This window comes from Thalassophryne amazonica, chromosome 19 (genome assembly GCF_902500255.1).
Source record: "Thalassophryne amazonica chromosome 19, fThaAma1.1, whole genome shotgun sequence".
In the NCBI taxonomy this organism is placed as follows: Eukaryota; Metazoa; Chordata; class Actinopteri; order Batrachoidiformes; family Batrachoididae; genus Thalassophryne; species Thalassophryne amazonica.
In genome coordinates, this window is record NC_047121.1 from 13801754 (window position 1) to 13827353 (window position 25600).

At 41.0% G+C, this 25600-nt stretch overlaps 1 protein-coding gene across 2 annotated transcripts; it reads left to right on the forward strand.

The window, feature by feature from the left end:
* The first annotated feature begins 2357 nt into the window (after positions 1-2357).
* On the forward strand, positions 2358-25317 carry cdc25b (cell division cycle 25B). 2 transcript variants are annotated; one of them, XM_034159433.1, is made up of 15 exons: positions 2358-2873; positions 2990-3069; positions 5266-5317; positions 11185-11226; positions 11365-11398; positions 11722-11859; positions 12281-12400; positions 14537-14677; positions 15316-15393; positions 19373-19561; positions 22910-23002; positions 23087-23149; positions 23257-23355; positions 24718-24963; positions 25153-25317. In XM_034159433.1, exons 1-15 carry the CDS (start codon positions 2662-2664, stop codon positions 25291-25293), a joined length of 1728 nt encoding a protein of 575 aa, XP_034015324.1. In that variant the 5' UTR covers positions 2358-2661; the 3' UTR covers positions 25294-25317. The 2 variants fall into 2 exon arrangements, with proteins under 2 accessions (XP_034015324.1, XP_034015326.1); XM_034159435.1 differs by having other exon boundaries at positions 2359-2873; positions 22913-23002.
* The last annotated feature ends 283 nt before the right edge of the window (positions 25318-25600 follow it).

Here is a 25600-nt window from a genome sequence, read left to right on the forward strand (position 1 = left end):
ATGAGGTTTACCTCTGTTACTACTCGAGCTGAAGTACAGCTCGAGTTAAGAAAAGAGCCACAATGCATTGTATTGTTGATGTCATCATCCTGTCCTCTATGTCACTGGGAATATTTATCTGCACCTTGCTGTCGTCGAAATATCCAGCCATTACGAAGAGTTGATTTACGTATCGTTATCTAGTTATCTAATTATCTAGCAACCTTTCCGTCATAACATGTTCTGTCAATCTTGAATGATGCCTTTTGTTTTGTTAGAATGGCCAAATGTTACACCACCGTGTCTGTTCTTCTTGAGGTTACCTTCTGTAAAATCAGTAAACACTGAGGCAGTTTTCCATTTTCAGTGTCACCAGTGTGCTGTATGGTCTAGTCTGTACTTGTGCATGTATAGCACTTTGAGGTGACTTATGTTATGATCTAGGCCTGTGTAAAAAACAAAGAAAAATGTAATTACAACCCCAATTCCAATGAAGTTGGGACATTGTATGAAATGTAAATAAAAACAGCATACAATGATTTGCAAATCTTCTTCAACCTCAAATGAATACACCACGAAGACAAGATATTTAATGTTCAAACTGATAGACTTTTTTGTTTTTGTGAAAATATTTGCTCATTTTGAAATGGATGCCTGCAACACATTTCAAAAAAGCTGGAACAGGGGCAACAAAAAACTGGGAAAGTTGATGAATGCTCAAAGAACATCTGTTTGGAACATTCCACAGGTGATCAGTTTAATTGGAAACAGGTGAGTATCATGATTGGGTATAAAAGGAACGTCCCCAAAAGGCTCAGCCGTTCACAAGCAAAGATGGGGCAAGGATCACCACTTTGTGAACAACTGCATGAAAAATAGTCCAACAGTTTAGGAACAATGTTTCTCAACATTTAATTGCAAGGAATTTAGGGATTCCATCATCTACAGTCCATAATATAATCAGAAGATTCAGAGAATCTGGAGAACTTTCTACACGTAAGCGGCAAGGCCGAAAACCAACATTGAATGCCTGTGACCTTCAATCCCTCAGGCAGCACTGCATTAAAAACCAACATCATTGTGTAAAGGAGCTTACTGCATGGGCTAAGGAACATCAACATACATCAACAAAATCCAACAACAAATGGACAAACGCAAAGTGGAAAGTGTGCTGTGGTCTGATGAGTCCACATTTCAAATTGTTTTTGGAAATCATGGACATTGTGTCCTCTGGGCAAAAGAGGAAAAAGACTATACAGATTGTTACCAGCGCAAAGTTTAAAAGCCAGCATCTGTGATGGTATGGGGGTGTGTTAGTGCCCATGGCATGGACAACTTACACATCTGTGATGGCACCATCAATGCTGAAAGGTACATCCAGGTTTTGGAGCAACACATGCTGCCATCCAAGCAACGTCTTTTTCAGGGACGTCCCTGCTTATTTCAGCAAGACAATGCCAAGCCACATTCTGCACGTGTTACAACAGCGTGGCTTCATAGTAAAAGAGTGTGGGTACTAGACTGGCCTGCCTGCAGTCCAGACCTGTCGCCCACTGAAAATGTGTGGCACATTATGAAGCGCAAAATACAACAACGGAGACCCCGGACTGTTGAACTACTGATGTCATACATCAAGCAAGAATGGGAAAGAATTCCACCTACAAAGCTTCAACAATCAGTTCCCAAATGCTTACTGAGTGTTGTTAGAAGGAAAGGTGATGTAACACAGTGGTAAACATACCACTGTCCCAGCTTTTTTGAAATGTGTTGCAGACATCCATTTCACAATGAGCAAATATTTGCCAAAAAATAAAAAAAATAAAGTTTGAACATTAAATATCTTGTCTTTGTGGTGTATTCAATTGAATATAGGTTGAAGAAGATTTGCAAATCATTTTATTCTGTTTTATTTACATTTTACACAACGTCCCAACTTCACTGAAATTAGGGTTTTATAAATTGTGTATTTTTGTTTTAGTAGCATGCATTTTGACAATTGGCTACCAACTATTTTTTTCAAATAGACAAATTACTTTTTTAAAAAATTCCCAGAGGAATTATGTAAACAAGCAAGCAAATACTTAATTCATAAATATAGAAATAGATATTTAGCCTGAAGCAGCTCCGGTCATTTTAAAATAAGCCCCTGTACTTAATTTATCAGGAGGCAACATTTTTGAATTTCCCAGATTGTTGTATTTTGTAATCTGTTGAGCTATCGGATTAGGATCACGATAAAAAAATATTTTCTTCCCTTTCCAGGAGGAAACAAAGTGCAGACTATTTTTACATTCTGATTGGACAGTTGGAGACAACAACCGCGCTCATTGGCTGAAACGTTACCGCGCCTGAGCTTTTGAACATAAATAATGAGGTCCCCCAGGTGCTGTTTGCTCAGTCGGACGGAAAAATGTTGGCGGCTGTTTGGTGATATGTAACAATGTAGCTGTATAGAATTAGTCCTACTGAGGTAGTTTCAGTTTGCACGGAATAGACGGTGTTAGTCACCGCCTGTGTTGGCATTTTAGCAGGAAATGCTTTTCTTTTAGCTTTCTTATTTGCTAACTGGTTAGCTTCGGGGTTGGGACCGTGTCTCTGTTCATCATTTTCCGAGTCGAAATTCTGAATAAAAATACTGTTGCTCGATCACGCTTGCAGGATATCCCTGAATCTCTGAAAAAGATGGAGTTAGTGGAGGTTTTTAGCATCAGCCCTGTGAATGCCGCGATGAACAGCAGGCCCGACGGGATCCCCGGGCTTTCCTCAGTCTCCCTGCACGATCAGAGCACAAAGAACGCTTACTGCAGGACCATCTTCTCCCCTGGACCCTCGACTGTACAGTCTCCAGTCACCAATTTGACTTTTGACTTGAATAATTTGGCTGGACTCGGAAGGTATTACTGCAGCTTTCCTGTTTTATTATTTACACGGTTATATCTTACTACTTTTGTTTCAAGCTACACTGGCATCTAACGTCTGGATCCGTTTGTAATATGACTTTTCCACACAGCCAATGTGATACACCAAAAAGGACAAAGCATGACTTTGAGAAGGTCCCCTCCTTTGCGTCCGATGTCTCATCTGATGCTGGTGAGTTCAGTATGTTAGCATTCATGACATTTCACCCACTGCTCTGTGGGCCATTGCAGTAAACTAGTAGGGTAACGTTGTTTGCTGTATCTCAGAAGGATGTTTATAGCGTTCCTGTGGTTTTGTTGTGCCCAAGCAGTGCTGTGTTTTCAAAAATATAGTAACTTAACCAGAAAGAATATAGAAATGGCTCCAAGCAATTGTGAGACTGCGGCAGCTGTTAAGTGCAGGTTTTGAATCTGAAATGTTCCTCGTTTGGGCCATTTTGCAAGTGTTCCAGGAATATCCACAATGTTGGTCTGGAAGAGGAACTATTGTTCAATTGCCAAACTTTTTTATGCCTTCCAGTGGCGTTGCATTTTGAAATATCATGACATCTCGAATACAGGATTTCATCTGGGATTCGCCATAAAAAAAATTTCCGAACACCGTATGAACCACTTTCCTTCTTTTTAGTTTGGGTAAATTGCTCAAAAAACAGGCACCTTCTGTGCCTGCCTTTGCTGTCATCTTTACCAGAAGGCAGTGGCTGCGGGTACAGACCCGTAGCTACAGAGACCGTTCTAAAGATATGGAGGGTGTCTTACCGACCAATCAGAATGTGCAAATATATGTCCGTACCCGTACCATATGCAGCTAAAGGTCTGGTGTCACGTACAATTCTTTTCGCCTCGGTTAGAAAACGGCGCCTATAGCCTGAGGTGGATGGATGATGAAAGAAGCAGAACACCTTCGCAATTTGTCGATATTTTGATGAATTACTTAATTTACAGCAGCTTCATTAAACAAATCTACTCGAATGATTAGCAGCACGATGGCGAGCTTACAGGCTAACCTCCATTAAGCATTAGTGTACGTAAAATATTCTGTGTCTGTTAAGAGCTTCACCTCTTCTTCCACGTGTGTATTTCCCACCGGTGTCACATACATCCACTCAGTGAACCTCGGTCCGTACCTTTAGCAGTCCCGCAGAAGATACGGATGTACGTACCCGTAGCCACTTCATTACCAGAAACAGAACTGTTGCATGCTGATTTTTACACCAAAAATTGTATTATATTTTGGGTTTGCAATAAAGGGTGTCTGGTCGACCCGCTCCACTGCCGACCCGCGCTAGCCGACTTGCTCCGGTTTTCTGGACGACCCGCTCCACTCGCAAAGCGGAGCGGGTCATCCTTGATACTGGAGAGAGTCATCCTGGGAAGGGGAGTGAGTTTCAAATACTAGAGACACATTATACTAAAGGCGCCTTGTATAGTAGCACCCTGACATCGGGGTGAATGTAAGGCATGATTGTAAAGTGCTTTGAGTGTCTGATGCAGATGGAAAAGCGCTATATAAATGCAGTCCTTTTACCATAACCTGTAATTACACATACGTGTTCAAACGCGACTACTAGTACTCAACCTCCTGAAGTACAACTCATACATATAGCTTGATGTCTTCCTGTACCAATTGAGCACTGTGTATATACTGCAAATGGGAAATTGGGCAGTGCAGTCTTGTCTGAGCGCAGGGGTAAAATATGATTCGTATAATGTAATTTCTCTACTTCTGGGGACAGAAACATGGTACTTTGAGTTTTTGAGCAAATTACACACAAAGGGAAAAAGTGACTATGCGGTGGAAAGTGGACATATGTTGTGGTTTGTTTACGACCCGGAGCTCAAAAGTGTCAAGGCGGTTTTTCAGTGGAGAGAACACAGCTACTTTGGTTAGCTATGTAGGCTACTGACACAGCCATTTCCATTTGCTTTTGTCTTCCCTTCTCCACTGAGAACAAAAAAAAAAACAAACTGCACTTTTCGTGACTGCTTCAGTAATTGCAGCCGAAAACAAAACAGTACACCATTTTCCCGTTAGAATTGATGCTGTTTGTGGGAAGAGACTAATCCCTGGACAGAGTATGGGAGTGTCAGCACAAACCATTCAGAGGATGGGGTTTTTCAGCAAAACCATTTTAAACTGGCAGGTCCGCTAGGTGACAGCGAGTATGCTTTTACAGTAAGTTTACCGAGTTGGGCTGAATGGTTTGTGCTGAAACTACCACACTCTGCTGCGTTCTTGTCAGCTGTCACCATATGTGGTCAAATCCTGTGATACCAGGACTGCGCTGCCATATTGTAATGGAGGGAGGGCTGGATTGGAGTCCTGAGTATACTGTTGTTGATTATAATAGTTTTTTGTTTTATTCAGGCCTTGGCATGGACTTTCCAAGTCCCATGGATCCCGTTGAAATAGAAGATGTGTAAGTTGCACTGTTTTATCCTCATGCTTGTTCTTATCAATCTGTCTGAGCTGTGGCATGCTTTCATCAACAAATTCCTATTATTCCTATTACTATTTCTACTATTGGCTTTAGATCTTTTATGGAAGATAATTTACTTTTAGAAGTAGTTATGTCATATTCACTTGTATATGTTCTCATTGAAACACATCCAAATTTTCAGGGCTGCAAAAACTCCATCTGTAAATAGTAGGGATGTGAATCGTACAACAACTCACGCTTCAATTCGATTCCGATTCTCGGGGTGACGATTCGGTTCAGAATCGGTTTTCGATTGAAAGAGCTCTGAGAAATAGTTCTATTACTTAAAAATGTTTAAGAAAATGCAGCTTTACAAGGTTAATCAAGTGATTCTTGATGTAAATTTACTTATCTGCTTTGCTCATTCAGAGTTGGCTGGCAGTTTAGCGAAGCACTGGTCAGTAGTCGGCAGAGACCGCTGCTCCACTTCTTTTAACTCCGGGTGATGACATAGCATGTGGGCTTGCAGATTTGAAGTGCTTCCAAAGTACTTATCTTTCATTTTGCAGATTTTGCATACTGCATAAGTCATGTCAAGCTCCTTCTTATGCAGCAAATAATTAAATCCAAAATGCGCCCAAACATTTGCCTTCAGCAAAGACGATGCTGGCTGAATTAGCTCTTTGCCCGCCATGCTAAGCTGCAGCTCACAAATGTTTTGAAGCAGCCGGACCCTCCCCTCGCGGGGACGCTGTAGTACGGAAGCCGTTGCCTGACAAACAGTACACACAGGGAGTAAGCAAGAAAATGTTTAAAAAAATGCTTTTTAAAAATCGATTCTTGGACATTTTGGATCGATTCAGAATCGTAATAAATAAGAATCGCGATTCGGATGTGAATAGATTTTTTTTTTTTTTTTTTTTTTTTTTCCCCCAGCACACCTAGTAAATAGATTTCTATCAAAATGTGCTTCCATGTAATGTTTATTCTATCGTAAAATCGCAGGGTTTGCCTAACCCTAACCCATCTGATAACGGCACCATGGCATCATCTTGATGCCATCTTTGATGTTTTGGCATGAGACTTGGTGAGAATCTAACCGTGCGCAAACCCATTTTTTTGCAGGGAAATTTCACATAAACATCTTCAGCTCTTTATTTTATCCTATTTACATCCAGATGACACACACCGTGACAAAATGCACACATTACATGAAGTGCAATGATCAGAAGACGATGTCTGCTTTTTTTTTTCATCAGAAAGACAAAAAATACTGTATAATTAATGCTGGCAAATTATACAGTATTTTTTGTCTTTCTGATGCCTGATTCTGTTTTTTCTCTGTTTAAGGTGCAGCTCCATCCAGAGATGGGAGTTGTTTGTGTTGGCGAACCTCCTGTCCTGTGCACCAACAGCAATTCTTGTATATTCGTCCGTGAATTGTTCTGTGAATTATTTCTGTAATTTATGTTTGTAGCATGGCCCAAGCAGAGGGTCACCCCTTTGAGTCTGGTCTGCTTGAGGTTTCTTCCTCAGAGGGAGTTTTTCCTTACCACTGTTGCTCTGGGGGTTGGTAAGGTTAGACCTTACCTGTGTGAAGCGCCTTGAGGCAACGCTGTTGTGATTTGGCGCTATATAAAGGAAATAAATTGAAATTGAATTGATCTCCACCCCCCCACCCCCATCTTGGCGATGACCACGGCCCGTGCAGGCAAGGAGGGGTAGCCAGAAAAACATCCCAACATGTGGGGCGCTGCGATCACTGGCCCATCTAGGGAGGGGGCATGAGCCGCCACGTGTGCACCGGCCATCTGCTCACACAAAATTTTTAGTTAAAGTTTTCAGTTGCTTGCAGCCATGCAAATTGTACATTCACCTGGTCAGTACAGGGTTTTTTTTTTTTTATTTTTTTATAATAGAAACATGTTGGCAATCATCATGCTATGGAAAGGGCACCTTTATTTGCCTACACCGCTGACACAATTAATTAACTTAATTAACTTTCCATTGCTCTGAAATTCTTCTGGGTTTATTCATTTTTGGAGCTGTTGTCATAACAGTCTCGCCATCATTCTGCACAGTGCTGCTCTTCACAGCACACCAAACTGACATCCTGTGGATAGGTGGAGTCATGGCAGTATGTAGATTAAAAGAATGAATGAATGAATGACTTTATTCAGCACAGTCGAACAACAAAAAACTCCCAACAAAGAAAGAAAATGGATTACAATGCATCTGTGTGCGTGAAAGGGTATAGGCAAGGTTGGGTAGGATTACTTTGAAAGAATACATGTGGATTACATGTATGTACATACATTTGAATTACTTGTAATCTGATTACTTTTGGATTACATTTCAAAGTAATCCTACCCAACCTTGGGTATAGGCATAACCAAAGCTTATCAACGCCTACCCCTTTAACCAAAAATAAAATTATCTAGTCCAAAAGGAGTGGGAGGAAGTTTAAAAAAAAAAAAAAAATCAATTTCCAACCCATTCTCAACCACTTCAAACTTTTCCACTTAAAGTCCCTTTCACACTGGCTTATTCGTAGAGCTGCGTATTGCGGAGTTGTTTCATTTAAATACGCCCAAAATGCGCGCATACTCAGCCATTTTCTGTGTTCAGATCTGCTTGCAGCTGCATGTGTTCACTTTTTAATGTGTGCACACAGTCGCGTGTAGCCCTTGCCGCTGTTTAAATCCAGTTCACTCCTGCCGGCTGTGCAGAACACATCACTGCGCTTGTAAAACAGTGGACTGTATCATGAGGGTTTTACAGTTGAATTACTGCGATGTACAACCCCTGGCAAAAATGATGGAATCACCGGCCTCGGAGGATGTTCATTCAGTTTAATTTTGTAGAAAAAACAGCAGATCACAGACATGACACAAAACTAAAGTCATTTCAAATGACAACTTTCTGGCTTTAAGAAACACTAAGAAATCAAGAAAAAAAAATTGTGGCAGTCAGTAATGGTTACTTTTTTAGACCAAGCAGAGGGAAAAAAAATATGGAACCACTCAATTCTGAGGAAAAAAAAATATGGAATCATGAAAAACAAAAGAACGCTCCAGCACATCACTAGTATTTTGTTGCACCACCTCTGGCTTTTATAACAGCTTGCAGTCTCTGATGCATGGACTTAATGAGTGACAAACAGTACTCTTCATCAATCTGGCTCCAACTTTCTCTGATTGCTGTTGCCAGATCAGCTTTGCAGGTTGGAGCCTTGTGAGGGACCATTTTCTTCAACTTCCACCAAAGATTTTCAATTGGATTAAGCTCCGGACTATTTGCAGGCCATGACACTGACCCTGTGTGTCTTTTTGCAAGGAATGTTTTCACGGTTTTTGCTCTATGGTAACATGCATTATCATCTTGAAAAATGATTTCATCATCCCCAAACATCCTTTCAATTGATGGGATAAGAAAAGTGTCCAAAATATCAACGTAAACTTGTGCATTTATTGATGATGTAATGACAGCCATCTCCCCAGTGCCTTTACCTGACATGCAGCCCCATATCATCAATGACTGTGGAAATTTACATGTTCTCTCCAGGCAGTCATCTTTATAAATCTCATTGGAACGGCACCAAACAAAAGTTCCAGCATCATCACCTTGCCCAATGCAGATTCAAGATTCATCACTGAATATGACTTTCATCCAGTCATCCACAGTCCATGATTGCTTTTCCTTAGCCCATTGTAACCTTGTTTTTTTTATGTTTAGGTGTTAATGATGGCTTTCGTTTAGCTTTTCTGTATGTAAATCCCATTTCCTTTAGGCAGTTTCTTACAGTTCGGTCACAGACGTTGACTCCAGTTTCCTCCCATTCGTTCCTCATTTGTTTTGTGCATTTTCGATTTTTGAGACATATTGCTTTAAGTTTTCTGTCTTGACGCTTTGATATCTTCCTTGGTCTACCAGTATGTTTGCCTTTAACAACCTTCCCATGTTGTTTGTATTTGGTCCAGAGTTTAGATACAGCTGACTGTGAACAACCATCTTTTGCAACATTGAGTAATGATTTACCCTCTTTTAAGAGTTTGATAATCCTCTCCTTGGTTTCAATTGACATCTCTCGTGTTGGAGCCATGATTCATGTCAGTCCACTTGGTGCAACAGCTCTCCAAGGTTTGATCACTCCTTTTTAGATGCAGACTAACGAGCAGATCTGATTTGATGCAGGTGTTAGTTTTGGGGATGAAAATTTACAGGGTGATTCCATAATTTTATTCCTCAGAATTGAGTGAGTCCATATTTTTTTCCCTCTGCTTGGTCTAAAAAAGTAACCGTTACTGACTGCCACAATTTTTTTTCCTGATTTCTTATAGTGTTTCTTAAAGCCAGAAAGTTGCCATTTGAAATGACTTTAGTTTTGTGTCATGTCTGTGATCTGCTTTTTTTTCTACAAAATTAAACAACTGACTGAACATCCTCCGAGGCCGGTGATTCCATAATTATTGCCAGGGGTTGTATATCAGGCCTGTGTGTGGCGCTGTAACGTCCCCAGAAAAAACAGAAGACTAGGGCATGCCCATAAGCAGTGTAAATGCTAATCAGAGTAGCGCTTAAAGCTACAGCTTTCCAAAGTGACAGAGTAAAATTAAGCCTTTTAAGAGAAAGAGGGGTTGATCATCTGAAATAGACTGACTGCGCATTTAAAGTGAAGTTGTGTGTTTGATTATTTTACAAAACACGTCGTCCGCTCGACGTGGGGAGTGACTATTGATTGGACCGCTGGCTGCTGTCTGATTTATTAAAAAAAAAAAAAAAAAAAAAAAAAAAAAAAAAAAAAACCCTGACAGCGAGGCTTGCATGTTCACCCTCCATCTTAAATGCATCTGCAGAATCACAGAGAATGGGGGGACCCCCGCAGGGGCCCAGTACACCAACCTAAAAAAAGGTTACATTTTACAAGTTATAAGCAAAACAGAAACCACATCCCAAAATGTCAAGATTTTGGCGCAGCTCTTTTGCTATTTGTGTCCAAATAAAGCTTTTTGCATGGGAGCTCTCAGGTTGTGTGGAGTTTTGCTTTGATATGTCTGTTTTTTGATTCAGCACATCTACACATCTTGGATGTGCGTGTCTCTTCTGATTTACTAAGATTTTGGCGCAGAGACATTGTGCCATTGCTTAGGGAGATCCCTGGACTATTGACGTTTAAAAACGCAAAAGTACTTTTTATCGGAGTACTCGATTACTAAAATAATCGATAGCTGCAGCCCTACTGCAAACACATTAGTGAATGAGGCCCATTGTTGCATCGGCTAATTTTCCTTCAGTCACTGCATCTGTTGCCATCTGACCAGAGTTCTTTGCAAGAGCATTTGGTCTGCAAACCCACCATTCACTAGTCTTGCAGCTGTTTGGTATGAGGTTTGCAGTTTGGGGGAAGAGAGTCCCCCCTGTTACTGAAATATGGGTGCTACTGAGAAATGGAGTGTCCCCTCTTCTGGTGTGTATTGAAAGGACACACTCCCTTCGTCAAACAAAAGGCTCTTGTAGAAAGGCACTTGCATGTGTTCACTCCAGCCAGGCATATGGTACATTCCTCTTCCTGCCACCTTGTGGACCCTCCTCTCCACTTAATTAGCATACAGGTGGGCTTCACTCCAATGACGGTGCCACCTTTTGTCTTATTGCATTAACATGACTTCGTCTAGTACACAGTTATTCTCTCAAAACCCTCTTTTCCTTGACAGTTTCAGCGAATTATGTCTGGTAATGAAGCTCTTTTCTTCTTAAACAGTCCTGTTTGTTGTTGTGGGTTATTTATTTATTTTTTAAAATACTGTATATTTGTATTTTTTTTTTTTTTTTTTTTTTTGCTAAAGTGTCAAATTTATCTCTTGTAGGTTTGAAAAAGCAATTCAGCAGTCAAGCAGAATTGTCAATGAGTAAGCTGTGTTCACCATTTGTCAATAAATTTATAATGAATATAAACATGATGAGCTGATATTTACCATTTCTCCTTATCATGTTGTTGATTCGAATAGCAATTGGTTATTGCTTTCTTTCCTTTCTGCCAATTATAGGAAGGTGCCATTTCGACGAATCAGTTCATTGCCAGTAAGTTGTTGTGTCTTGTAGTTGTCATTTAATGCTGTATGTTTTTGATAAGGAACATGCATGTTCTTATTTTCTGTTTTTGGTTAATAGATACTGTAAGAAACTTACTTATAATGGTTTTAATGTGACAGTCATTCAAAAAAACTAAAGGTCCCTTCAGAATTGTCAATATGAACACAAAAGGTTCAGATAATTGAAATTAAAAAAAAAAAAGCCATGAAGCTTGTGCGTCAACTGGTAATATTTTATCTTAGTTTACATCCCAAACTCATTAAATATAAAACTAAGTCTTTTCTGATTACTTCCTTCTTGTTCATTTACAGTTACAGCTCCTGGGTGTCAGCCCATCACTGAAGGGACAAGAAGTGCATTGTCACCGTTACGGAATCTTTGGTCAAGAGCCGTCAATCTCCAAACTGGCATTCTCTCTTGATGGTGACAACAAGGAGAACCTGCCAGAGGTTAGTGGTACATTTGAGCTCTGGTAGAGTGGGTCATTGAGCATTAATTTGCTAGTAAATCAGAATGAGCTTTGTCATTTGTGCTTGCATTTATTAAAAGGACTGCTGTTAGTGTTGGGCAGCTACCAGAATAGTGAAGGTGTTTGTACAAATTGACTTTGAAAATGTACTTTGCTGTGGCAACGGTGTTGCATTAATTGGTTGTTTCAAATTTCATTCAGTTTTGTTCTTTCATTCATAATTCTTATGTTGGACTTGTATTAATGAAGAAATTAATGACAGTGAAGAAATACTTTGTTAGCCAGTTGATTTGGATTGTATAGCGGAGTCCTTTCAAAAATGTGTAATGCTCAACCATGGCCTCAGGGTTAATCGGTTGGATTGTGTTAAAGCAATTGTGGTTGCACCTTCTTGGTTACAGGGTGGCTTTGAGTTTAAGAAACCAACCAACCCAGTGTCTCGGTGCCACACGCGCTCCTTTAACAATGGACAGTCAAAAGAAGCCTTTGCTTGCCGTCCCAGCTCTGCACCTGCCCTCATGGTATGAGCATCTGAAAACCGGTTCTATCACTGCAGGAAATGTACAAAAGAATGTTGGTTATGTTGAATAAAAACAAACTGAACTGGAAATATGCTGTGCATCATATGAATGAAAGGCTAATTATTTGTGCCACATAAAGTGTCTTTTCACATTCCAACCTATGTATTGCTATGGCATCATGAGTTAGGCCTGAAACTTTTTCAGGAAAAATATATATATATATTTTTTTCTCTTCCAGACAAATTAATAGCTGGTCTGCAGCAAGAATAAGAACATACAACTAAATACACAGAAATTATACAGTGTTTCTTAATTATACAGTTGAGATCATTTCTAATCCATTATCACTGGTGAGGCATGTCTCTTCTTTCAGACACCAGCTGGACATTAGGGTTATGACTACAAAACCATTTTCAAAACTTTCATTTTCCTGATGTTGCATTTGATGAACTTTTACCCATAGATCACTTTTTTGAAGTTTTTTTCATTGGATCATGAAAAAACCTCCCGCACCTAGCACCGCATCACTTTTAAAAATACATGAGTTTACACAGTACTATTTAAAAATAATGTAACAAGAAAAGAATTAGCAAGTATCAAGAAATAACAAGAAAATATATACAAATAAATATTGCTAAAATATATTAATAAACAATAATTAAATAAAAAATAAAGGTAAAATTGATAACAAATAAAATCTAACAGTATTCAGATGATCATCTCTGACACAACAGCAGTCAATACTGGTCGCAAAAATTGTGTTGTAGCCAGGCTTCAGAGAACATTTCGAGACAAGGGATTCGATGAACCTCAATACATCGGCTGCCAACACCACATTCTTGATCTTGTTCTGCAACGTGTGTTGGACTTCTTTTTTCCTATACGGTCACAGTCACCTAACATTAACTGAGTTTATTGATGAGATTTTGGAACAGTATTATGATTTGCAAAATGCATACATGGACACAGAAATGATACCAGAGTATGAGAACCTTGGCTGGAGAGATTTAAAATTCCCGTTTGAGCTTTGTGAAGCATACAGGTTTTACAAAATGTAGGAAAAATGGCCTCACATCAAATGGCACAAGCTACCATCACTTCACAGTGCCAGGTGGAACTCATGAGGAATTTTATCCCTTATTGCATTTTTCCTTCTTGCAAAGTGGCGAGAACAGCTGAGGGTAACTTGCAATTTCATTGCAACTACATGGTTGCGGGCCTGGTTTTATAACCAACACTATTCAGAGACAGATTATGAAGTCCTGCTGTCATCAATATCCAAACTTAAGTGTCCCAAAGCTGTGAAATGCTTCTCTACTCATAGTAGCTGAGAGAGCTGTAAGGTTGATGGAGGTTTGTTCTACTTGCAAAACAGACAAATATCTTAGCAGCAAATTTATTAACACTAATACACAAATCTGAAACACTATTAAAAACACGACAAATGCTATATATACTCATTTTCATGTATTGTATGTAAAACTGACATAATAGAGTGTTTGAGCCACTAGGTGTTTTAATGTGAAATATGAAACTGTCTTAGGTGCGGGAGGTTTTTTCAAGGTCTGGCAAAACCAAAGTCATTTTTGTGAGTTTTAGTTAAAAGTTCATCATTTATAACCCCAGGCTAATAAATTTGAGACTTGTCATAACCCTACTGGACATGCTTTTAGTCCATGGGCAATATTGTCTTGTGTGGTGAACAGGAAAATGCTTTTTACAGGCTGCAGCTAAGTGAAAATCACTTAGTAAATGTAGTGAGACCTGAGTAAGGCTCTGTCATCATGCTTGAGCACAGAATGGTTATTGAGTAAAACTCCACATTCTTATTTAGCCTTCTACCCTCTGCATTTCACATGCAGTTCTGGGAGTGCAATATCAGTGGAGTATGTCTAGGAGGGAAGTGTGTGTCTATTTGTGTAACATGTGGATGAGTTTTTTTAAACTATTCTTTGGTCATCATTACTATAATAGGCACCATGTCTTTGAAAATCTCAACACTTCTAATCAAAATTTCAATTAGGTGCCTATAATTCCTATTTTCACTGTTGTCAGTTGTAGTCTACTCAAAATTGTTAGTGAAATATTTTCATGTGGGATTCCAGTACTGTAAGTTACTTTCTATCTTCTTTCCAGCTTTCTTCATCTGTTCCAGTCCAGCAGCTTGACTCGCATGACTCCAGCCCTCTATTCTTGAGCTGTTCTTCACTCACATCGTCACTAAATAATGATGATGACGATGATGGCTTCCTAGACATAGTAGGCGACAACCTGGAGGTGAGAGAGTGTAACGTGTGTGTGTCAAAGCTACATTGGAAGTTTATCAAACTATTCCACAGCGTGCTTTCTTCCAGTTTAATCCCAAACAGCAAATTGCTTGAAATGTGGGTTAGGGTGGTCGATGGCCTCTTTAGCAGTGCCGACGCCTTGTTACCTTTACCCTGAGCAGGTTGCCAGGTCTTCACTTTATAAACCAGCCTGTTTCCTTTTTTTGCACTGTTTTGGATCGTGAGCGATCGTAGTGGAATGGCGCCCTCTGGAATAGACCCATAAAAGAATGAAATGGCAGAAAAACTGCTCCGCTAAACCATGGTCTGGTTAGTTAGGCCTTGTCCGCGTAGATACTTGTTTGAAGAAGTTTCTTGTTGAATGTCTTTACCAGAAGCCTTTATGTTTCATATATCAAAACTGATATTCAGTTTTGTGAAAATTAAATGTATTAGCTGGATTGCAAATTGATCTTTCTAAATTATTAAATAGATATGTTCTTATATTAGTGTCTCCTATAAGTGCCTGAAACCATTGCTTTATTATGGAGAAGCTGAAAACAAATTTCTTGTTTCTTCCATGCCTTTTAGTAAAGTTATATATTATTGAACTTGAAAAGATAATATCTGCCAAAATCTTACTTGCAGAATGATACAGAGATGCCACAGGGAATGGCCAGCTTGCTCACAGCTCCCTTGGTGGGAAGGAGTAAAGAAGACAATGCTGTAAGTTTTAAAACAGTTGTGTGCAGAATTTACCTAAGAATGAAAGTTTTGGGCAAAGCAGTGAAACCTTTGCAGGGCTGTCTAAAATGTTGACTGTTTTGTGCTCCTTCTTTTGGATTAAAAGTTTTCTCCTTACAGCTGTAAACTCTTGTGAAGGGCTGTGAAATTGCTGACACAAAATCAAGGCTGGACGAAAAGATATTCACCATGTTCAAAAATCGATTTTTAGAATAATGTTTCTCTTGTTTTTTTCTTCTAGCAGCAGGTCCCGGTGTCGCCAACTGAATGGTCCACCCTGCCTTCACTGTGCATGTCATTTCAGATCTTCAGCTGGAGTTCACTAATTATTGCCTCATTTCTGCTTAAAAACTGTGTTCCAGTCATCATCTGTCTCAGCGACAGATATCTGAAGCTTTAGTACAACAATCATTTCCACATAAATTCAGCATTATTTCATAATAAGACAGGGGAGCGAGCAGAGCGCGACAGCAGCACGGCTGAGTCTAACTCTCTACTCCCAAAACAATCAAAGGGAATAATGTGATTATTAACCATCAGATGACAAAGTAAAACCTCGTCAGTTATTCTAAAGTCAGTTTTAAGCAGAAACAAGGCGATAATCTGAGTCGCTACTGATGCTCCGAAATTATGTATGTGTAGTGAAGGAAGGGTGGACCTATTTTTAGGGGTGACCGTTTGGTTGGCAACACCAGTGTCTGTTCCTCTCATTCCTGTATGTCTCTTCTGCAGGAGGAGCATGGTTGGGGGCAATATGTTTAAGTGCGTCACAGTGAGCAGAGTTTTACTAACATAATTTTAATCTTTTCTTTTGTGTCCTCACTGTGGTTAAAAACACAGCTGCAGTCCGCGACACATAACAATAAACATCACGCTTTTCATATAAATACACACATCCTTGATTGTTCCTGCCTCCACAACTCTTAAGTTCCACTTTTGAAGACATTTTTCATACTACTTATAATAAACTAAAATGTTTAAATCAGTAATACTCTGGGCCTAACTTTACAGGGTATGTTTGGGGTTCTAGCTTTAAAATCAGGTCAATTAGGACGAGGGAAGCCAAAATTATGAAAATGATTACATCTCTTGTGGTTAGTAATCTTATCAAACAAACATGTAGGTTATGATATCAATCTTGGTTAAAGGCAAAGAAAAGATGAAATTGTGCAAAAGAAAATACAAACTCAACACACATTAGTACAATTAAATTGGAGTTAGAAAATAGTCATCAAAAACCCCTCCAGAATGCATTGTAAAACCCCCAAATTTTATGGGGGCCCACATTGGGCCTACAAAAACCCCCTCCTCCCCCCATTTCAGATCTTTGTTACAGGCCTGAGACTTTAATTGGTGGTGTTGTTAAAGCTCTACAAAAGCTGTCCCGTTGAGCCCCTTTCGCACCGGGGCTGCTTCGAGTTGCTTCATGTGGCGTTATGACGATGCAGGAATGTCTGCGTCAGGTGCGCGCAGCAGGCGGGCAGAGAGGAGGTGAGGACTTTGGCTGCAGCCAGACTGTGCACTCTGATTTCTCTTCTAGTTTATATTTGTTCTTGTGCTGAGCTGCAGGTCTGCGCTCTGAGTTCTGCTATAGTTCATCTTTCTTCCTTTGACCATGAGCTGTGTGCGCGCACACGAACCGTCCGTGAGTAAATGTGGAGATGTCTGGAGTTGTACTTGATGTGAACATGTCCTGTCTCTGACAGTCAGTCTGTGAGCAGGACTTATGTCCTTTTTTGTCCTTTAACACAATGATGAGAGAGCGGGGAACTGCCTGCAGCCAGACATTTATTTTTTCCTTTTAATTGTTCATATGTCGCACGAACGAATCGTCCATGAGTGGACTGGAGATGCCCGGTCTTTGTAATGGATGTGGACATGTCCCTTCTCTGGCAGTCAGTCTGTGAGCAGGACTTTTATGGAGTTATTTAAACACAGTTGTGAGAGAATTTAAGAGTGAGGAGCTGCAGCAGCTGCCAGGCTGCAATCAGCATTTTTTTTCTGTGCTCTTTTTGAGCATGTAGTTTTACTGGATTGTGTACATGGTATAAAAACAATCCTATGTGATTTATACTTTGAGAACAATGGAACACAGCAGGAATCATAAATTGGCGTCCGGTAACATTGTATTGTTACTGTATAGAGACTCCAGTGACAGCAAAGTCTCCTCAGCTGGCATTGAAGTAAGAACTGGTAGGAAGTGGAGTGCTCATGAGGCAGTCCAGCAGGCAGAATCAAGGCTGCGACACAGGGAGCTCGTGGGAGCAGTGGCATCCGGTCGGGCAGGGCTTGGGAGCAACCCAAGACCCTGGTACAGCAAAGCCCAGGGGAAGGAAAGACGCCAGCTGATTCTGGATGAGGTCCGAGCAGGGTTGGAAGAGTCCCGCTACAGTAGGACAGTAGCCATGCAGCAGCAAGGGGCATGGACCCGATGGGAGCAGGCAGCAGACCGGAAGATGTCGTGGACAGAGTGTTGGAGGTCTGAACCACATCGGATAAAGTACCTGGTTCAGTCGGTCTACAATGTTCTTCCCAGTCCATCCAACCTCTTCCGCTGGGGCCTGGCAGACACTCCACTGTGCCCACTCTGCCAGAGAGGAGGCTCGCTGGAGCACATCTTGATCTGTTGCCCAAGGTGCTGAAGGTTATTGCAGAGCTCATCAGCACAGGGATCTCTACCAGCAGGCAACAGCAACCAGCAGGGTATTCCATCACCTTTGTAAAGGCTGGGGAGAAACCACGGCCGAGGCTAAGACCAACATGAGGGCTGCTGGCAACAGCGCAGGACTGGCAGTTGAAGGTTGACCTTAGGAGACAGCTTAAATTCCCGGAAAACATTGCAGTGACCACACTCAGGCTGGACATAGTCCTGGTGTCAGAAACACCAAGGCAAGTGGTCCCGCTGGAGTTGACTCTTCCTGGGAAGACTGGATGGAGGAGGCCTTTGAGAGGAAGAGGGCCAAATGAGGAGCTGGCAAGTGAATGCAGGGGATGGAGGACTCGATGCAACCCCACTGGGGTCGGTTGCAGAGGATTCGTTGGCCAGTCACTCATCACAGCAGTCAAGATGCTGGGAGTGAACGGACTGCATTGCAGAAGAGCCATCAAAAAACATCACTGATGCGGCAGGAAAGGCGCCAAGATGGCTGTGGATCAAACTGGGTGATACGTAGACTATTAAGACACAAGCCTGATTACCCCTGGCTGGGTCGCCTGGGTGAGGGTGTATGATGTTGAGAGACCCGAAACACACAATGACCCCAGGGTACATCACTGAAGATGCACCAAAAGTGTTTGTGAAAACCAGTGAGGGTGTGGCTTCTAGTCACGTTGAGTGCCATCGCTTTGCCCTGACTTGAGTTGAAACACCTTAATTTCTGCATTGAGCACAGGACGCAAAAAAAATTAAACATGTTTAATTTTTGGCATCTGATTTGCTTAGTCCTTTGCGTCTCTCACTCTGTTGTGGTGTTGAGCTACATCATCTCGGCAGTGGGTTCCTTCCGCATGGCGTCGTCATGACGACGCAACTCGAAGTGGGCCCGGTGTAAAAGGGACTTAAGTGTTTATCCTGAAGTATTTAAATAATGTGTAGGTTAAAGCCTTTCTATAATATGATGGCTGCATCAGAAAAGGGCAGCATTGGTCACTGAGTGAAATCTTGTTCAGCAGAACAGTTTGCTGATTTCTTTGCTGTCTCCACCTTGTTTTACCTTAAACACGGGGATATGATTGCAAAAGGGTTTCTATTAAATAAGGTAGCTGTGAACAGATTATGATTTGGCAGTGAAAATAATTCAATTAGGTTTTTTTTTTTTTTTTTTTTGCTTTAATCCCTGGCCTTTCCTACTTGGGAGGAAATGCCTGGCAGGGTGTCTTTTATTGAATTGTCTGCTTTGTTGCTTTATATATTAAATAAATTGTATGTTTAACTGATTTATTTATGCTCGTCTTCAATCAGCCTGTGATTCGCTGCCGACCACGCAACCTGTTCCGCTCCCCCTCCGTGCCCAGCCCAGTGTCTCGGTCTTGTGCTAAGCGCCCTGACTGCCCCAGGGATGATAATACTCCAATCAGGGTGAAAAGACGACGTAGTCTAGCAGGAACAGAAGTTGGCTCCTTGGAGCAAGAACCTGAATTACCACAAAAGGTGAGGTCACACTGAGTGCAAAAGTATGTCTGTCAATAAGTACTGTATTTTCTGGAGTATATAAAGTTTTTTTTTTTTCTTTTTTTTTTTTTATAACTACCTTTTTTCAGGATAAATCACAGCAGTGTACAAGGCACATCTGCTTTAGAAAAAGAAGAGGGGAAAAAAATATAAGTTGAACCTTTTTCTGTATGACCTTTTTTATTTGGCATTTTTGTGCATTGTTGAAGTGTACTTTTAATTATTGCCATTTATTCTTTCATTACTGGAGTTTTTGTTTATTGCTTTGATTCCTGAAAACGGCCTATATAAATAATAATGAACAAATGTGTTCTTCTCTATAACTTTAACTTGAGTGTGGTGCTGAGATAGACTGACATCCTGTCCAGGGTGACCCCTCCCTGTCACTCAGTGACCATTGGAGTAGGCTCCAGGTTCCCCATGACCCTTAACTAGAGTAAGTGGGAATATAAAATACAAGGTCTGTTAGAAAAGTAACGGACCTTTTTATTTTTTTGCAATAACCTTATAGATTTGAATCACGTGTGATTGCATCAGCCAAGCTTGAACCTTCGTGCGCATGCGTGAGTTTTATCACGCCTGTCGGTTGCGTCATTCGCCTGTGAGCACGCCTTGTGGGAGGAGTGGTCCACCCCCCTCGGCGGATTTTCATTGTCAGGAAAATGGTGGCGCGACTGCCGCTTTGCTCCATCAACATTTTTTCAGAAACTGTGAGAGACAGCCAGGTGGAAACCATTCGGAAAATTCAGATGGCTTTCGGTGAAGATCTTATGGGGATCATACAGATTAAGGAGCATTACAACCGGATTAAAGACGGCCCACAGCGGCTGAGGGCGCGCCGCGCTTCGAGCGGCCATCGACAAGCTGAAACGACCAGATCATTTCCAAAGTGAAGGCTGTGTTGATCCGGGACGTCATCTGACTACCAGAGAAATGGCAAGAGAGGTGGACATAGCACTTTTTCGGCACATTACACTGTTACAGGAGATTTTGTAATGAAAGACGTGCAGTGGAATTCGCGCATCAGGGCGGAGCCGCTAATGGCGCAGAACAAAAAGCACCTCCGTGTTGGAAGTCTCACGGGTCATGTTCAGGTCTTCCACCATTCAGAAGATTCAGACGGCTTTGGGTGGCTTTTCAGTCGAGTGAGTATCCAAGAAATTGTTGAAGAGCTGGGCGTGTTACAACATGTCCTGTGAGACCAACACGGAGGTGCTTTCGTTCCGCGCCATTAGGGGCTCCGTGGCGAATTCCTCCGCTCCTGTTTTCATTACAAAATCTCCTTTAACAGTGAAATGTGCCGGGAAAGTGCTGATGTCCACCTTTTCTGCCATTTCTCTGGTAGTCAGACGACGTCCCAGAGCAACACAGCATTCAGTTTGGAAATGATCTGGTCGTTTCAGCCTGTCGATCGCCGCTCGGAGCGCGGCACGCCCTCCGCCATTGTGCGCTGTCTTTAAACCGGCTGTACCACTCCTTAATCTGTGTGATGCCCATAAAATCGTCCCTGAAAGCCATCTGAATTTTCCGAATGGTGTCCACCTGGCTGTCTCTCAGTTTCTGGAAAAAGTTGATGCACCGCTGCTCCAGCCGTTCAGACATTTTCCTCACAATGAAAATCCGACGAGGGGGGAGGACCAATGCTCAGGAGCTGATGAATGAAGAAAATGAGAGAGAGAAAAGGCTGGATGATGTGGAGAGAGTAAATCAGGAGGTACAAGAGGATGAAGTGAGGGCAGTTATGAAGAGTGGATAGGCAGTTTGTCCAGATGACATTCCAGTGGTGGCATGGAAATGTCTTGGAGAAATGACAGTGGCGCTTCTAACCGGATTGTTTAATAAAATCTTGGCAAGTGAGGGGATGCCTGAGGAGTGGAGACGAAGTATACTGGTTCCCATTTTTAAGGACTGGGGTGATGTGTAGAGCAGCAGTAACTACAGAGGCATAAGGTTGATCAGCCATAGCATGGAGTTATGGGAAAGAGTACTAGAAGCTAGACTTAGAAAACAGGTGAAGCTCTGTGAGCAACAATATAGTTTCATGAAGAGAAAGACCACTACACAGTGGATTTAGAGAAGGCTTATGGCAGGGTACCAAGAGAAGAGTTTTGGTATTGAATGAGGAAGTCTGGGGTGGCAGAGAAGTATGTGAGGGTAGTGCAGGAGATGTACAAAGATGGTTTGGCAGCGGTGAGATGCACAGTGGGAATGACAAACTTGTTCAAGGTGGAGGTGGGATTATACAAAGGATCAGCTCAGTCCTTTCTTGTTTGCAATGGTGATGGACAGGTGGAGTCTCCATGGACTGATTTTTGCAGATGACATTGTGATCTGTAATGAGAGTAAAGAGCAGGTTCAGTCTAGCCTGGAAAGGTGAGGAGAATGAAAGTCAGTAGGAGCAAGAATATTTTTTGAAAATGCTTTAACAGTCTTTTCAATCATGATTATCATGTAGTTTAATTGTTCTGAGTTGATGCATAATTTAGCTTCAACTAAAACGAAAATCTTCCATGTGCTTCCATGTCATAGTCTGTTATTTCAGCATTCTTTGACAGTTCAAATGAAAGGTTGAATCTAGGATCATTTTAAATATGTGCTTCTTTTGAGATTTTTTTTTTTTTTCCCTCCTCCAGGAGATGTTGAAAATGTATCATTAGATACAACATTAATTTGGTTTCTGGGTCCCCATGGGCCCTAGACCCCGGCTCCTTGCAAATTGTTCTCTGAAATTTTCATTTCACAGCCCTGAAATTAGCACACTTAACTGCTTGACTGTTGTAATAAATGTTACCTAATTTATACATTTCTGGAATCTGTGTGCATATTTGAGTTTTTTTTTTTTTTTTTTTTTTTCTTCCAGGAGATGCTGAAAATGTATCATTAGATATAAAATTAATTTGGCTTCTGGGACCCCGCAGGCCCCAGACTCCCTGCAAAGTTTCTTCAGTTTTTACACTTTTCATTTCACAGCCATGATTATGGACAAAATGAAGAGAGACAGTCCTGATGACATGCTAAAGTCTGATTGAGACAGCCTTTCCAATGATGTCAGCTGATTAGTCATGCTGTTTTGGTATCCTGATTGACTTAATGTTGTGTAACATAATAGTTAATTTCACATGGACAGATATGGCTATAATAATGTGGTGGTGGTGGAAGCCAGTCATAACAATTTATTGCCATCTGGTTGTGAGCCTCTATCAAAGATGACACGTTTCTTTGATGCTAACTTTTCATCTGGGATAGCTGAAAATCATAGCACGTGTGTGCCGGACTTGAGGCCTGTATTGACATATTTTAATTTACCTTGTATTTGGTCCTCTCCAGCAGGGCTACTCAATGCTGCACAGGTCCAAGTCCTTCAGCCAAACAGAGATAGAAAAGCTATTGGACAATAAGGATGGTTCAAATTTCTCCAAGGTATGAAACAGGGTAAATGTTTCTTAAACCTTCTCACTGTTGTGAATCCACAGATTAACTGCAATTTCCTTTGTTGTCTCACAGCCTTTTATACTGCCCACAGTGGAGGGCAGACATCAAGAACTCAAGTATATCACCTCAGACATAGTGAGTAATTTGTTTCATTACAATTACATGTCTGCAAATTAACATTTCACTCCCAGAATTATTGTCAGGATTAGGTGTTAATGGTAATGTTTCATTTTGGTTCTCAGATGGTGGCGGCACTTAATGGCCAGTTTAGTAACCTTGTTGAAAGAGTCATACTCATTGACTGCCGCTACCCTTATGAGTTTGAAGGAGGACACGTCAAGGTGAGTTAACCTGCCTTTATTTTATTGTAAAAGTAAGTCACTTCAGCTTCTGTCTTGTTTTCACTTTGGGTTGCCACAGTGGATCCAAGGTGGATCTGCATGATGATTACGTAGCTGTTTTGCATGAGAAGCCCTTCTTGACACAACTCCATCATACATGGAGAAAGGACAGGGGTGGGTTTCAACAGAGAACTTTCTACACTGTGAATAATAGGGCTGTGAAAACTCTGTGGATCCATGGGATTCCTCTGATTTTGTAATGCGGAGGAATGGGGGGGGGGGGGGGGGGAGTGGTGTGTGTGTGTATGTATGTATGTATGTATATATATATATATATATATATATATATATATATATATATATATATATATATATATATATATATATATATATATATATATATATATATATATATATATATATATATTATTATTATTTTTTTATATTTTTTTACTGGATAGCTCATTGGCCAATATTTTTGAAACAGGCGGCCGCCATATTACCACTCCGATGTCCCGCTCCTGAACGCTCTTTTCTATTGATCTTTAATGAGGCGCACGCAGCTTTGTTCTTTGTAATTTTGTTAAAAAATACCTTCATGTGCAGCTATAAACTGCACAAATCGCCACTTTATTAGACACAAAATTAATTTGGTTTCTGGGGCCCTGCGAGCCCGAGACCCCGGCTCCTTGCAAATTTTTCTCTGATTTCACAATTTTCATTTCACAGCCCTGAAATAAGCACACTTGACTGCTGTTGTACTAAATGTTACCCAATTTCTACATGTTTGAAAGCACAGATGAGCAAAAAGTAGAAATCACATCATCACATGCAGGGAGAAACATTTGTCTTAATCATAAGGGAGCAGAAATGAGTCCATGTACTGACATACATGAGGTGTACAGATTCAGACCAAAGACAGGAGACTGGGTGTCTCACACTGCACAACACAAGGATGTGCATATTTGCTTTTTATTTGTGCGTGTGTTTACACACAGTAGAACTCACATATAATGGATTCGGGTGATAGATGCACCAAGCTTGTGGCATCATATTCAAAAAGACTTTAGGCTGTAATTGTTGCCAAAGGTGCATCAACAAAGTATTTAGCAAAGGGTGTGAACACTTAAGTGTGATTTTAGCGTCTTTTTTATTAAAAAAAAAAGTTTTTCTTTTTCCTCAATGTTGTCATTATGGGGTGTTGAGTAGAATTTTTGAGGGTGAAAAATTTACTTAATTTCGGTATTGATAAGTAAAATGCTGTGAATACTTCCCGGATGGGGTGTGTGTGTGTGTGTGTGTTGCTTTGATCCCTGTAATTTGATTAAAGCTGTTTTTATTTATTTATTTTTGTCGTTGTAGTGCGCTCTGAACTTGCACCAAGAAGATCAGGTGGAGGATTTCCTCATCAAGAATCCAATCATCCCGACCTGTCCAGGCAAGCGTGTAGTCATCATTTTTCACTGCGAGTTCTCCTCTGAGCGCGGCCCTCGAATGTGCCGCTTTGTCAGAGAGCGAGACCGAGCAATAAATGACTACCCCAGACTCTGCTATCCAGAGCTCTACATCCTCAAGGGTGGATACAAAGAGTTCTTCCCTCATTATCAGGTTGGTGTGTCAGAGGTTGTGGTGTTCAATTTGTGTGCATTACAACAGAGACACAGTCTGTTTATGATGATTAAATGAACTATTTTCTATCTGTAAACTTTTTTTTTTTTTTTTAATGAAAGCTGATTTTTTTTTTTTTTTTTAATTTTTTTTAAATGAAAGTTGACATCTTACTGCTGTCCTGTGCAGTCACACTGTGAGCCTCCGTCCTACCGGCCGATGAACCACAAGGACTTCAAGGAGGACCTGAGAAAATTTCGCCTGAAGAGTCGTACCTGGGCAGGGGAGCGCAGCAAGAGAGACATGTACAGTCGCTTGAAGAAGCTGTGAGCTTCCCCATCCTCTGTCACTGCCTACACACACACACACACACACACACAAAAATTAACCCATGCCCCCAGAGGACACACCCACCAATGAGGAATCACCTTTCTGGACTCCACCTTCAGTCGGGGTTTGACAAATTGCCAAGTTTCGTGTAACTATAGCTTTTTCAGGTCTCATGTAATTTAAGCACTCAATTTATACACCATGATTTGGTGAGGTGCTCCTTTTAATGCAGCTTATATATATTTTAACGTGAACTGCCACGACTCCATTCTCATGCCATGCTCTGTTTTAAACACTCATGTATTCC

What these genes read in the sequence shown, in the direction of transcription:
- cdc25b (XM_034159433.1), top strand. Translation starts at nt 2,662, where the DNA reads ATGGAGTTAGTGGAGGTTTTTAGCATCAGCCCTGTGAATGCCGCGATG. An exon ending in ACAAGGAGAACCTGCCAGAG is followed by an intron (nt 11,860 to 12,280) that starts GTTAGTGGTACA and finishes TCTTGGTTACAG; the next exon opens with GGTGGCTTTGAGTTTAAGAA. An exon ending in ATGGTTCAAATTTCTCCAAG is followed by an intron (nt 23,003 to 23,086) that starts GTATGAAACAGG and finishes GTTGTCTCACAG; the next exon opens with CCTTTTATACTGCCCACAGT.